Source organism: Lutra lutra, chromosome 6 (assembly GCF_902655055.1).
Source record: "Lutra lutra chromosome 6, mLutLut1.2, whole genome shotgun sequence".
Lineage (NCBI taxonomy): Eukaryota > Metazoa > Chordata > Mammalia > Carnivora > Mustelidae > Lutra > Lutra lutra.
The window spans coordinates 119,218,172-119,231,916 of record NC_062283.1 but is presented as its reverse complement, the minus strand read 5'-3'; the positions used below and the strand labels follow the sequence as shown (position 1 = coordinate 119,231,916).

Below are 13,745 nucleotides of genomic sequence, written 5' to 3'. Positions count from 1 at the left end.
AAAGAGGAAGTCAAACTATCACTCTTCGCAAATGATATGATACTATATGTGGAAAACCCAAAAGACTCCACTCCAAAACTGCTAGAACCTGTACAGGAATTCAGTCAAGTGTCAGGATATAAAATCAGTGCACAGAAATCAGTTGCATTTCTCTACACCAACAACAAGACAGAAGAAAGAGAAATTAAGGAGTCAATTCCATTTACAATTGCACCCAAAACTGTAAGATACCTAGGAATAAACCTAACCAAAGAGGCAAAGAATCTGTACTCAGAAAACTATAAAGTACTCATGAAAGAAATTGAGGAAGACACAAAGAAATGGAAAAATGTTCCATGCTCCTGGATTGGAAGAATAAATATTGTGAAAATGTCTATGCTACCTAAAGCAATATACACATTTAATGCAATTCCTATCAAAGTACCATCCATTTTTTTCAAAGAAATGGAACAAATAATCCTACAATTTATATGGAACCAGAAAAGACCTCGAATAGCCAAAGCAATATTGAAAAAGAAAGCCAAAGTTGGTGGCATCACAATTCCGGACTTCAAGCTCTATTACAAAGCTGTCATCATCAAGACAGCATGGTACTGGCACAAAAACAGACACATAGATCAATGGAACAGAATAGAGAGCCCAGAAATAGACCCTCAACTCTATGGTCAACTCATCTTCGACAAAGCAGGAAAGAATGTCCAATGGAAAAAAGACAGCCTCTTCAACAAATGGTGTTGGGAAAAGTGGACAGCCACATGCAGAAAAATGAAATTGGATCATTTCCTTACACCACACACGAAAATAGATTCAAAATGGATGAAGGATCTCAATGTGAGAAAGGAATCCATCAAAATCCTTGAGGAGAACACAGGCAGGAACCTCTTCGACCTCAGCCGCAGCAACATCTTCCTAGGAACATCGCCAAAGGCAAGGGAAGCAAGGGCAAAAATGAACTAGGGATTTTATCAAGATCAAAAGCTTTTGCACAGCCAAGGAAACAGTTAACAAAACCAAAAGACAACTGACAGAATGGGAGAAGATATTTGCAAATGACATATCAGATAAAGGGCTAGTGTCCAAAATCTATAAAGAACTTAGCAAACCCAACACCCAAAGAACAAATAATCCAATCAAGAAATGGGCAGAAGACATGAATAGACATTTCTGCAAAGAAGACATCCAGATGGCCAACAGACACATGAAAAAGTGCTCCACATCACTTGGCATCAGGGAAATACAAATCAAAACCACAATGAGATATCACCTCACACCAGTCAGAATGGCTAAAATTAACAAGTCAGGAAATGACAGATGCTGGCGAGGATGCAGAGAAAGGGGAACCCTCCTACACTGTTGGTGGGAATGCAAGCTGGTGCAACCACTCTGGAAAACAGCATGGAGGTTCCTCAAAATGTTGAAAATAGAACTACCTTATGACCCAGCAATTGCACTGCTGGGTATTTACCCTAAAGATACCAACGTAGTGATCCGAAGGGGCACGTGCACCCAAATGTTTATAGCAGCAATGTCTACAATAGCCAAACTATGGAAAGAACCTAGATGTCCATCGCAGATGAATGGATAAAGAAGATGTGGTATATATACACAATGGAATACTATGCAGCCATCAAAAGAAATGAAATCTTGCCATTTGCGATGACGTGGATGGAACTAGAGGGTATCATGCTTAGCGAAATAAGTCAATCAGAGAAAGACAACTATCATATGATCTCCCTGATATGAGGGAGAGGAGATGCAACATGGGGGGTTAAGGGGGTAGGAGAAGAGTAAATGAAACAAGATGGGATTGGGAGGGAGACAAACCATAAGTGACTCTTAATCTCACAAAACAAACTGAGGGTTGATGGGGGAAGGGGGGGTTGGGAGGGGGGGTGGGATTATGGACATTGGGGAGGGTATGTGCTATGGTGAGTGCTGTGAAGTGTGTAAACCTGGCGATTCACAGACCTGTACCCCTGGTGATAAAAATATATTATATTATATGTTTATATAAAATAAAATAAAAAAAAATAAAACAAACAAACAAACAAACAAACAAAAAACTTGATGATGCCTTATGGGTCAAGGATTTCTTCAAGTACATCAATATATATTTTATGAAATACAGACAGATTTTATCAAGGTGATAGAGATGAGTGACTTTTCACATTAATGCTTAAAGGCTAAAAGAGGTTGGATGAAGTTTACTTGAAAGCATGACTCTTTTCTTATTGGAAGATATGGTTTGAATGGGTGTCCAAGTCAGAACAGTCTGGAACTAGAAGCAAACCACTTGCTGCCCTTGTCCTCTTTCTGTCTTTCTGTCTAATTAATTTCCCTAATGATCTTGTCACTCTCTTGAGTCTACTTATCTACTCTTTAGAAATATTGAAGCTTCAAGCCAAGAAGACATTTGTGTTGCTGGGACATAATGTGAGAAGTTAAACATCCCATTTAAACTGGTTCCTTTAGTGACTCTGTGAGAAAAATCGTATTTCTCTGAAATGAAATGGATCCAAAACTACTTTCTAAAAAATGTCTTGTATTCTATGAGAGATGTATGTCCTTTGCCAGAATATATGATTCTTTTGAGGTAGCAGTGAATGGAACTGGATTATCTTGAGCTTTTGGAACCTTACATTCATGTTCTGGGTAGAATTTTATGATGATGAAAGTAGGTGGCTGTCTTCATCATGACGGGCAGTGTGCGTCTGGCCATAATGGAATTCAAAACTAATGTGAACGTGTAAAGACAGAACATGGGGTGCCTGGGTGGCTCAGTGGGTTAAAGCCTCTGCCTTCGGCTCGGGTCATGATCCCAGGGCCCTGGGATCGAGCCCCACATCGGGCTCTCTGCTCGGTAGGAGCCTGCTTCCTCTTCTCTCTCTCTCTGCCTGCCTCTCGGCCTACTTGTGATATCTCTCTCTGTCAAATAAATAAATAAAATCTTAAAAAAAAAGACAGAACATGATGGTATTGGTGCATTCCAAATATCTAGTGAGTTTAAAAAGCAATGGTCTAGAAGGTTCCACAAGCTTCATCCTCTTTAGATAATTACCTTCTTACAAAAGCTGCAGTAATGAGCAAACTCCTTCTCAAAACATGGCACACAATAATTGCCACTCTCTTTGGAAATCAAGGGTTTAGTTCCTATTGGCTGTCGGCAATGCTCACACACAAAGCAGGTTTCATGCCAGTAGTTTCCCTTAAATTCCATTTTGCGGGAACCTGTGCCACCCCAAATAAGAACCTGTTAGTATAAATGAAACATCATTTTATTTATTTTAAGTAAAGGTATGTCAAATTACTCAAACTGTATATTGTAACGTTCAGATGATAAGCCTAATTATCCTCACAGAAAAACAGTGTTTTGTTGGCTTCTAAAACACTTACCTGAGAAAAAGAAGGTAGAGTTCAGCCACGATGAGGATGAGTTGCTCTTTTACTGACTCTCTTGTGCTGTGTAAGCTACAATTTTGAGATTTAAAAGTATAACTGGTGGAGATTCTGAAAGGCTGCATGGGGTTTAGACAGACTGGGCCATAATTATCAATCTGGAAATATTAGGGATGCCTGAGGCACAAACTCTTGAGATTGATGTTGTACAGTTATGGTCTTCTAGAAACTCTTTGAATTCATAATAAAATGAGAAAGAATTGTGTTTTATGCTGCTGTCCCTGGGGATTTAGAAGAGAATCAAAACAGAGAAGGTGCTTCCTAGAGGTATAATGATGTACATGAATCCTTGACTTGCCTAGAAGGAATAAAGATGAGGGACCCTCAAACCATTTTTTTGTCCTGCTACAAAATGATGGTTGGCCCCATTCTCCTATGATGAATTATGCTTCCCGATGCCATTGTTTATGCCGAAGACAGGGTGTTCAATGCAGCCTTAGTGTTATTGGTTTAGATTTTATCTTTATTCTACGGCCCAGATTGTGGTTGAAAATGTCTCTGTGAATTAACTTCATGAAAATACATCGAACACTGTAATTTACCCACACAGCATAATTACCCAGAAAGAATAATCCTTTAATATCTAAAAATGTACAAAATGAAATTAAGAGATAGCAAGATAGATGTCTTTCTCCAAAGGAGGGCTTTCTTAGCTACTCTGCTCTTCCTGTGCTTGGGTGTAATTCAAGGGAGACTGAAGCTCCCTTGGGATCTTACCAGGCATGATGGTCTTCTTGCAGTGGAAGCACTTGCAGGAGCACTCGTTAGAATAGCACTCTGAGCACAGCAGGCGCTCATCCTTGGCAGCAAAAGGCTTTTCCACCAAAGAGTGATTGCATTTGGCACAGTTGAAGCATGCTTCATGCCAGTGTCGGCCTTTGTAACAAAGATCCTTCGAGGCAGTAAATATGAGTTAATTAAATGTGCTAGTGACAAAACAGGTCATTTGATAAGACAAAAATGAACACTCCTGGGACTCTGGTGTCAGTAGTTTGTGCTGGTGGCTTGAGGGAAAGTTGTCATTGATACTATTACCCATGGAGAGGAGGCTCTCTGGGGCAATTAAGAGCTAGAGCCTGGGGCTTTCTTAGTTGGTCACTGAAAACAGATGGAAAATAAACTCTTTTTTCTTCAGATTTCCTCTTCCTTCCTTTTGTAAACTGTAGGATCATGGAAATCATGGAATGATTTTTATTTTTAGGTTGTAATATCCTATTATTGTTTGAGATTAAACAAAATCTCAACACCACAACACAAAGACAAAAAAGAAAAAGAAAAAGAAAAAAACAGCAATGTGCATTGTGGGAGGAATGGGCTCTATGAAGGCACAGTGGATTTAGGGGAGATGAGCCTGATTCGAAGTCAGAAAATACAGATTTTTGAATCTCTACACTTGCAATGATTTATGTATTTATCCATTTATACTCTTGTTATTCCAGAAATAAATTAGCATTTTCGCTGTGTAACATAATCTCCTTAATCTTTATGGCATCTTTAACTATCTTCTAAGACCACTGTGAGGATTAAAATGTATATTGTGTTTCATAGTGCTAGACACCATACCTGGTCATGATGGTAACTTTGAAGGTGCTTATATCCAGTAGTGGAGCAATACAGTATTAACAGTCAATACTGAAGGAAACGAGACATTCCCAAGCATTGGTCTGATTGTTCGCATGCAGTCATTCTGTGAATTGAAGACCTACCTTGGAACCTGATTCGATTGGTTCTTTGCACTCCTCACAATAGTTAGAAAAGATACGATCGTAACATGAAACACAATATGGATTGTCATTCTTTAGTACATACTTCTTCCCAAGAAGTGATGCTGTGCAGTATTGGCAATCAAATTGAGCAGTTGTCATTTTGGATCAGTCCTGTGAATAAGAAAATGATTCAGGTACACGAAAGAAAATTTTTTATAAGAGAAATTATCAAGCCGTAATAAGATTCAAACACTTGAATGAATTTATATCTTAAGCAAAACAGACAAAAAACCCCCTAAAACTACCAATTTAGGAAAATATGCTCTAGTCATGGTGACGTTTGGAGTGATTTAGGAAAAGCTCCTCTCCCATTTTGGCAGTTCCTGTGTGTTTTGTTAACAAAATGCAGTAAGCCAGCAACCAGATTATGCAAAACATCTTGTATTCATCATTCACTAATGTGAACTTCAATGAAAATGTGATATGTGTTGAAAGAGGACAGTTTCACCTCAAGGATATAAATATGAACTGTTGATAGGTCTTTCACTAACTGTCATCACTTACTAACTTGCTGGAGAGTTCTGGAGGTAGAGTGCCTTGGAAATCACAACCATCTGAAATAGAAGTTACTAATCAAGCACATTGTCATTTTCTAGGCCATTCTTTTATTTCTCAAATTATTATTGGGCCCTTAAGAAGAGTTCTGCCCATTAGTCCTTAGATTTGCCTGTACTACATACTCTGTTGGGACATCCTCCTTCCTTGTGGCTTGAACCTCCCCAAATATGCTGTTGACTCCGAGATCCATAGCTGAAGCTATGCTCGCCTCCTGGGCATCTCCTTTGGGATGGCCCACACTAAACTGGCCAAATACAACTCCTAAGCAGGTAAGACTTAGTCCAAGCGCTTGGTCTTCTGGTTACCGTTGAGCAATTGCCCAGACGTAGAAGCACAGTGGAAACCATCAGTGGTAGGAAAGAACTCAAACCTTCTTTAGGTTTTAGGACTAAACTAAAACTAAGATGTATATAGAATGGTGAATTGCAGGGGCATTTGCTGAATGAGAAATGGTTATGAAACATAAAGCAAAGACAAGGATAAGAAACCAGTAAAGAACAGAACATATGGCTTTCAAAAGGTTTAATTAGGCATCGAACATGAGTTTTTCATTGTCATCAAAAGCACTATCACTGATTTTCTTGGAAAATGAGATTTGTTATCTCTGGATTTACTGGGATATATTAGGAGCTATGAATATGTCCTAATTCTCTACCTTGGAAATTTTTTTTTTTAATTTTAGCAAAATCAGAAAATCCATTAATTATTGTGATGCTTTTTACAACATTTTTTGAAAAATTTTTTATTATGTTCAGTTAGTTTTTACAGCATTTTTAATGCCAGTTTTTATTTAGTACATTCAAATTGTATTCCCATACATTTTTGCCTTCTTTTATTTAATGATGAGGTATTCAGAAGACTGTCTTGCTGAATATATATTGTCATTAATTCTGTACGTAGCGGCTTTGCTATATTGTTCTTCACTAACAAAGAAAAGACAGGATTTAGAACATGTGGGTTTTTTTTTCCCAGGGAAGATGAAAGTTCATACTAGAAAGTTCCCAATGGAACATGCCAAAATTATCTGCAAGGAACATTGAATTCCCTATTTGATTAATTCCACAGAAATGTCCTTTCCAAGTGAATACAAACACACTCAAAGAGTTACTGAGGACTTAGAAACAGGAGGAAAACAGATTTGATGCCCTTGAAAGATTTTGAAATGCGAGTTTTATTCACATTTACAGTGATCATGTGTTTATCTCTTAATAGTGAAATAAGGTATATATACCTTTAACTTTCATCACTTTGTATGGAAAATGCCATTTTCATTATTAGTATTTATTTGGCATTAGATGTATATAATAGCATCGTGGAGCAAGGGAACTCCCAGTCTACTTCCATTTTGTGAGGCTTTTAGTATCTGATAAAATGAAGACGCAACTGAAGGGATTACAAAACTGGTAGTGTTTCAGCATTTTAAACACAACACTGCAATACCTATATCTCATTTATTTTATAAATATATACATATAGATTCAGAATATATATCAATAAATATAAATATTTATCTAAATAAGTATCGCCATCCTAACCGCATAATAGGTCTTGCTCCCTAGAAAATTCTTAACAAAATGGACCATATTTTATTATTTTTTTAAGGAGAAAGTTTTATTTCCTTTTTTGGCTAAGATTTTATTTATTTGACAGAGAGAGAGAGATCACAACTAGGCAGAGCAGCTGGCGGGGTCGGTGGGGAAGCAGGCTCCCTGCTGAGCAGAGAGCCAGACATAGGGCTTGATCCCAGGACCCTAAGATCATGACCTCTGAGCCAAAGGCAGAGGCTTAACCCACTGAGCCACTCAGACACCCCTAAAGAAGAAAGTTATTTCTTATTTTGTCTTTTTTTTTTTTCCCCTTAAAGCAGTATCAGAGAGTTGGGTAGGGTGAGAACAGTCATTTCAACATCTCAAAACCTTGTGATTTTGCAGTATACAGTGAGAGAGTCAACATGTGTTGAATATCTACTCTGTAATATTTGAATTCCCTGCCCTCCAGAAGTCTGGATTCTCTTAGTATAACTCTTATCTTGGTCGTAGTGGACATAATTTGAGGTAAGAGAACAAACTAAATGTTCATTTTCTTATTCTTGGTTGGGGAAAATACACTAAGTAATTCAGCCTCATTTTCATGAAGTCTCTTATTTACCTGTAGGTATGTGAACAATGTCCAAAGAGGTGATATAACCATATAAGTGATACATATTCTACTGGAACCATGGAGGTCTTAAGGAGCTAATAGAGAAGAGGGTGAGGAGCTATAGCATCAGGAAATCTTCCTGGGGAAATTTTAAGAATGTTAAGTTGAAAAAAAAAATGTTAAGTTGTTGGAACTCAGGAAGGAAGAGAAGGAGGGAGGGAGGAACGTTCTTGATTTGGGCAAAAAAGGAAGTAGAAAAGACAAATGGGAGAATGGCACGGGATCTCTTCTGAAGTTGGGAAATGGTGAGTCTTGGGAACAGATTTTCAAGACTTTGAAACTAAAGCTTTTTGAGCTTTAAAAAGCTCAAAACTAAAAAATTTTTAGTTTAAATTTAAAAAATAGTTTAAATTTAAAAAACTAAAAATTTTTTAAACTAAATCTATTTGAGCTTTTAATACAAGCAGCTCTAAATGGGGTGGGGGCAGGCAAGAGAAAAATTGTATTTCTCTAATCAAGTCACTTTTTACCTAACCTATTCTTTTCTCAACATCATTCTGTCCTTTTTCCTCTTCTTTATCCCTAACATTAGTATTTTCAAATACTTGGGGAATAACTTCGTAGCTGGGAGAGCAGATCAAATGGCTTGCTCTTAATCATTTCCTAACACTCAAAGTTGTAAGAAAGGGGATGAGGACCATGTGATTTTTGTCTCAGGAGCCCCCATCTGAGGGTTAATTTGGCAAAGATACTGGGAAAAATTTCCCTTTCAAATATTGTAAATCTTTCTTTCAAAGATTTAAAAAACAGATCTATAATAATGCATGATAAGAAATCTTAATATTAACAATGTAACCCAGTTGGATAGCATTTAATTTTTTTTAGGTATAAATTCAGAAATGCTAGTATCAATATCAAGTAGACGTTCTTGTCAAACTTCTTTCAAAGGGATTATATATTTCAACTAGATATATTCTAGTCAAACTTTTTTCAAAGTCATTCTGTAATTATACAATAGTTTAAGTACAGAATTTTTATCTTTGCATACTGGGGTTTTAAAAGATAGATTTAGAGATAAAGCACTGACATAGCACTGATATAGCAAAGAACTGATATATCTAAAAATAAATAAGTAGCTCAGAAATGCAGTGTCATGACCAGTGTTCCCTCCTTTATTTCAGATTTCTACTTAAAAGGATGTGAGTTTATTGGCAGTAGTTTCCAAAAACTTAAAATGCCATTGCTTAGATGTTATTTTTTCAAACCAAGAATAATTTTGTGTCAAGTTATATTTTATGGTGAATTATTGATTAGAAGACTAATGCTGTGAGCAATATGTGAGCAATATATCCATTTATATTTTTACTATGCTGAGCAGAATTAATAGATTCACAAGAAATGTACTTGAGACAATGTCAAGCAGGAGGGAGGCAGGGACTTGATGTGTGGTATCTTTAATATGCTTTTGTTTGCAAGGCATTATACATCATTTATTCATGTAGTCAATCAACATTAAAGTTTTTTTTTTTTTATTTGCAAAGTAATCCACCAGAAGTTGTGAAGGACATAAAAGAGAGTAGATTCAAATCCTATCCTCAGAGAACTTATCATCTAGTAGGAAAGGTAAGGACATTTTATAAATAACTAAACAGAAGTTAGGAAGTGATGAGGAGAAATGGAAGATTGTAAGAATTTAGAGCAGTGGTTCTAAACACAGAGTGCACCTGGGGGCTTAAAAATTTCCATAGTGCACCCCTACCCCGAACCAATTAAATCAGAACTTCTGGATGCGAAGAAGAATAAGTGCTTTTTTCAGGTCCAAGGTGCTTTAATGTCCAATGAGGTTTGTCCAATGGTGGTGAACACCACCAATTTAGAGGAGACGGAAGAATGATGACTTTTAGTTAGGAAAAATCCAGGAACAAGTTGGAGAAGGTGGAGTTTGAATGAATCATGCAGTAGATATTATAGGTTAGCTCTCTCAACTTTGGCTTTACCCTCCCCGCTCAAGAGGTCAGGAAGCTAAAAATATTTCCTGGCCCCTCTTCAGCTGGTGTTCAGGAGGCAAATTTGGCTCTGCTAACTCAAACCATGTGTGTAAACTGGATGCTGGGAGGGAAATGGAGGATGTGTTCCTGCTACTGTTGATGCTGGCAGACTGTGTCAGAGCTATGTGAGTGGCTTCTACTATTTTGAAATGCTTGGGATTCAGGTTGTCCAGGGTTTAGTGACTGGAGTTTTGGCTGTGAGAAACAGTTGTAATGGTATCAGGGGCAGCCGCAGCACGTCTCTGATCTCTGGATTACAGAGCAGAATGGATGTAGAGGTGGGCAAAGATTGGTCACTCCTATCCTTGGTATTTTATAATACAAATATGACCAATGATATCAAATATTCATGTTACCTGAGTCCCAAGGGCTGTATTAACCGTTTTGTATGGATTATCTCCTTTACCCCTCACTTAATGCTCTATTATTATTATCCCCAGGAGTATCCCCTTAATGAAGAAACCAAAGCTTAGTGAGGCCAAGCGCACCTGACTGGTAAAAATGTTGGATCTAGAATTCAAATCTACTGGTCAGAAGCTGACGCCTGGGGTCTTAGCCTGTGCAAACTTCTCTTTCCCTGGAGATGTGGGGAAGGGCACTTAAGATAGAGCAACAGAATTAGGGCAGACATTCATACTCAGATATATGAGGCAGGTATGGGAAGTGACAAGTAGTTTATTCAAAGTGGCTTACAGGGCAGGAGAAGGCAAATATTGGAAGACAAATTGGAGTTGAACATATTTTTTCTATAGAAAAGAAAATAACCACTGATGACTGAAAATAGATGACTGAAATTTTTTGAACTGATACTCATGAAAATTAATTTAAAGATAATGATAGAAAGGGTTGGAAGATGAACATACCACAAACAGGCAAATCAATTTGGATTCTATTTTTGAATATTCCATTTGGTCAACAAATATTATTGTTCTTCCCATGTAAAAAAAAGTGTGTTTTACATGTTTTATGGGGAACATGAAGGAGAATTCTTTTCTTTTTTTTTTTCTTCTTCTTCCTCTTTTTTTTTTTTTTTTTGAGAGAAGTAGAGAGAGAGGTGGGGGGAGGGCAGAGGGAGAGAGAGAGAGAGAATCCCAGGCAGGCTCCACACCCAGAGCAGAGCCCGACAAAGGGCTCAATCCCAGGACCTTGAGATCATGACCTGAGCTAAAATCAAGAATGGGACACTTAACTGAATGAACCACCTAGGAACCTCAGGAGAATTCTTATTGAAGAAATAATGGCCAGTCTTCCAAAACTGACAGATTACATCATGCTACAAATTTATAAAACAAAACAAAGCAAAAACTATGAACCTCCACCAGGCTAAAAACACACACACTGAGGCATCTCAGGGCAAACCCACTAAAAACCAAGGGCACATAACATCTAAAATATAGGGTTAAAATATTATGTGCATTGTAACAATAAATTAAGAAGTTACCTACTTCCCAATAGAAAAATATGGAAGCTAGAAATGGGAAGATAAGGTAAAAGTTGCTGAAAGAAATTAGAAGCTAACCTATTTTATCCTCAGATAAAATGGTTTTTGATAATGAAGGTGGACAAAAGACATTTTTCAGACAATCAGAAACTGAATATATCCAGAGCACACCCAAATTAAAATAAATACCAAAAACCACTTCTCAGGCAAAAGAAGCATTGATTGATCTTAGATTGAAGCTCAGAGATGAAGAAAGCAGTAAAAAACAATTGTAAATATGGAGGTATATGTAAATAAACATGGACTCTGTGGAAGAACTTTGGTTAAATAATTAGAAAATTTGGATAAAATGGGAAACTTCTAAGATAAATAAAATATTAAAACTGATACAACAATATAAAATTATAACTAGTTGGTAACTATCAGAGAAACTGAATTTGTTATTCAAAGCCTAGGATCACAGTAAAATGCAAGCCCAAATGGCTTCACCAGTGAATTTTACCAAGCCTTAAGAAATAGCACCATGCCTAATAAGGTATGCCAAATATTATGAACAGGAAGCATGTTGTGAGCCCATTAAAACTCTGATACCAAAACCTGAAACCATGAATGAAAAAAACTTATAGGCCAATTATGCTTATAATAAACAATAAATTTTGCAGTATACACAATCTTTCCTCAAATAATAACTAACTGACCCTAGTGATATGTGAAAATGTTAATCATATCATGATAGATTGCGTTTCTCCCAGGAATGCAATTTTGGTTTAAAATTGAAAAGAGAATCACTATATTTCACCACATTTAACCAGTAAAAGAGAAAGCCATGTAATTATCTTAGTAGATGCATTAAAGGCCTTTGATGATTTGACTTCAATTCATAATCAAAAACTTAGTAAACTAAGAATAAAAGGAATTTCTTTCTTTTTTTTTTTTTAAAGATTTTATTTATTTATTTGACAGAGAGAGATCACAAGTAGGCAGAGAGGCAGGCAGAGAGAGAGGAAGGGAAGCAAAGCAGGCTCCCTGCTGAGCAGAGAGCCCGATGCGGGACTCGATCCCAGGACCCCGAGATCATGACCTGAGCCGAAGGCAGCGGCTTAACCCACTGAGCCACCTAGGCGCCCCAAAAGGAATTTCTTTAATGTAATTTGAAAAATAGCAAGCATATTTAATGGTGAATGCTGATAGCTTTTACTCTTAAATCAGAAACAGAAAAACAAAAAATGTCTGTGATCATCACTTCTATTCAGTTTTATGTGAGAGGTCCTGGCCAGTGCACTATGATGAGAAAAAGAAAAATATCAGAATTGAAAGGGAACAAGTAAACTGTCATTATTTGCTGCTGACTGATTTTATGTGAAGAAAATCCAAATGATTCTTTAATAAACAATTATAATTTGTAAGTGGGTTAATGGAGTTGCTGGATAAAAGGTCTATACACAAAAATCTAATTCTTATAACAAACAGAAAATGAAGTATAAAAAATTAATTGCAGGTAATGCATCCTCATAGATGAACTTTACAATATTGAGTGAAGCAAGTAGGTTGCAAAAAGTAAATACACTTTTATAAAGTTCAAGAACAGCCCAAACCGATTATTAGGAATGATAATAAATAGGTTAACATATTAAAAATGCATGTTAATATGTTAGTTAACATGTCATTAAACATAATAAATATGTATTATTCAAGCTATTTTAAGAAGCATGATGGTGATATATACAAAAATCAGAATGCAATTTAAGATTAACTTCTGGAATTAGGGTATTGAGAAGTTGCAAAAAGGGTTTCAAATATATAGGATCTAGGTATTTACCCAAAGGATACCAAAACACTGATTCCAAAGGATACATGCAGCCCAATGTTTATAACAAAACTATCAACAATAGCCAAATTATGGAAAGAGCACAAATGCCCACTGACTGATGAATGGATAGAGAGTTTGTGGTATATATATACACAATGGGATAGTACTCAGCCATCAGAAAGAATGAAATCTTGCCTTTTGCAATGACATGGATGGAGTTAGATAGAGTATATTATGCTAAGCAAAATAAGTCAGAGAAAGACAAACATCATATGATTTCACTCATATGTGGAATTTAAGAAATGAAACAGGTGAACATAGGGGGACAAAAAGAGAGGCAAACTATGAAACACACTCTTAATTGTAGAGAACAAACAGGGTTGCTCAGGGAATATGGATGGAGAATGGATTAAATGGATGATGGGGATTAAGGAGGGCACTTGTGATTGAGCACTGGGTATTGTATGTAAGTGATGAATCACTATATTCTACTCCTGAAACAATATTACTATCTGTCAACTAACTGC

At 36.7% G+C, this 13,745-nt stretch overlaps 1 protein-coding gene across 8 annotated transcripts in view; it reads right to left on the bottom strand.

Moving 5' to 3' along the window:
- Nucleotides 1-13,745, bottom strand: part of FHL5 (four and a half LIM domains 5) — a 51,157-nt gene that overhangs the window by 15,788 nt on the left and 21,624 nt on the right. For 4 of the 8 annotated variants that reach the window (XM_047734850.1, XM_047734852.1, XM_047734855.1 and 1 more), the window contains 3 exons: nucleotides 5,163-5,333; nucleotides 4,174-4,348; nucleotides 3,059-3,228 (listed from right to left, as the gene is read on the bottom strand). In XM_047734850.1, coding sequence (XP_047590806.1) covers nucleotides 3,059-3,228; nucleotides 4,174-4,348; nucleotides 5,163-5,321 — 504 coding nt within the window. In that variant the 5' untranslated portion in view covers nucleotides 5,322-5,333. Of the gene's footprint in view, nucleotides 1-3,058; nucleotides 3,251-4,173; nucleotides 4,349-5,162; nucleotides 5,337-13,745 lie in introns of all 8 variants that reach the window. The other 4 variants (XM_047734853.1, XM_047734849.1, XM_047734854.1 and 1 more) reach the window with 2 other exon arrangements.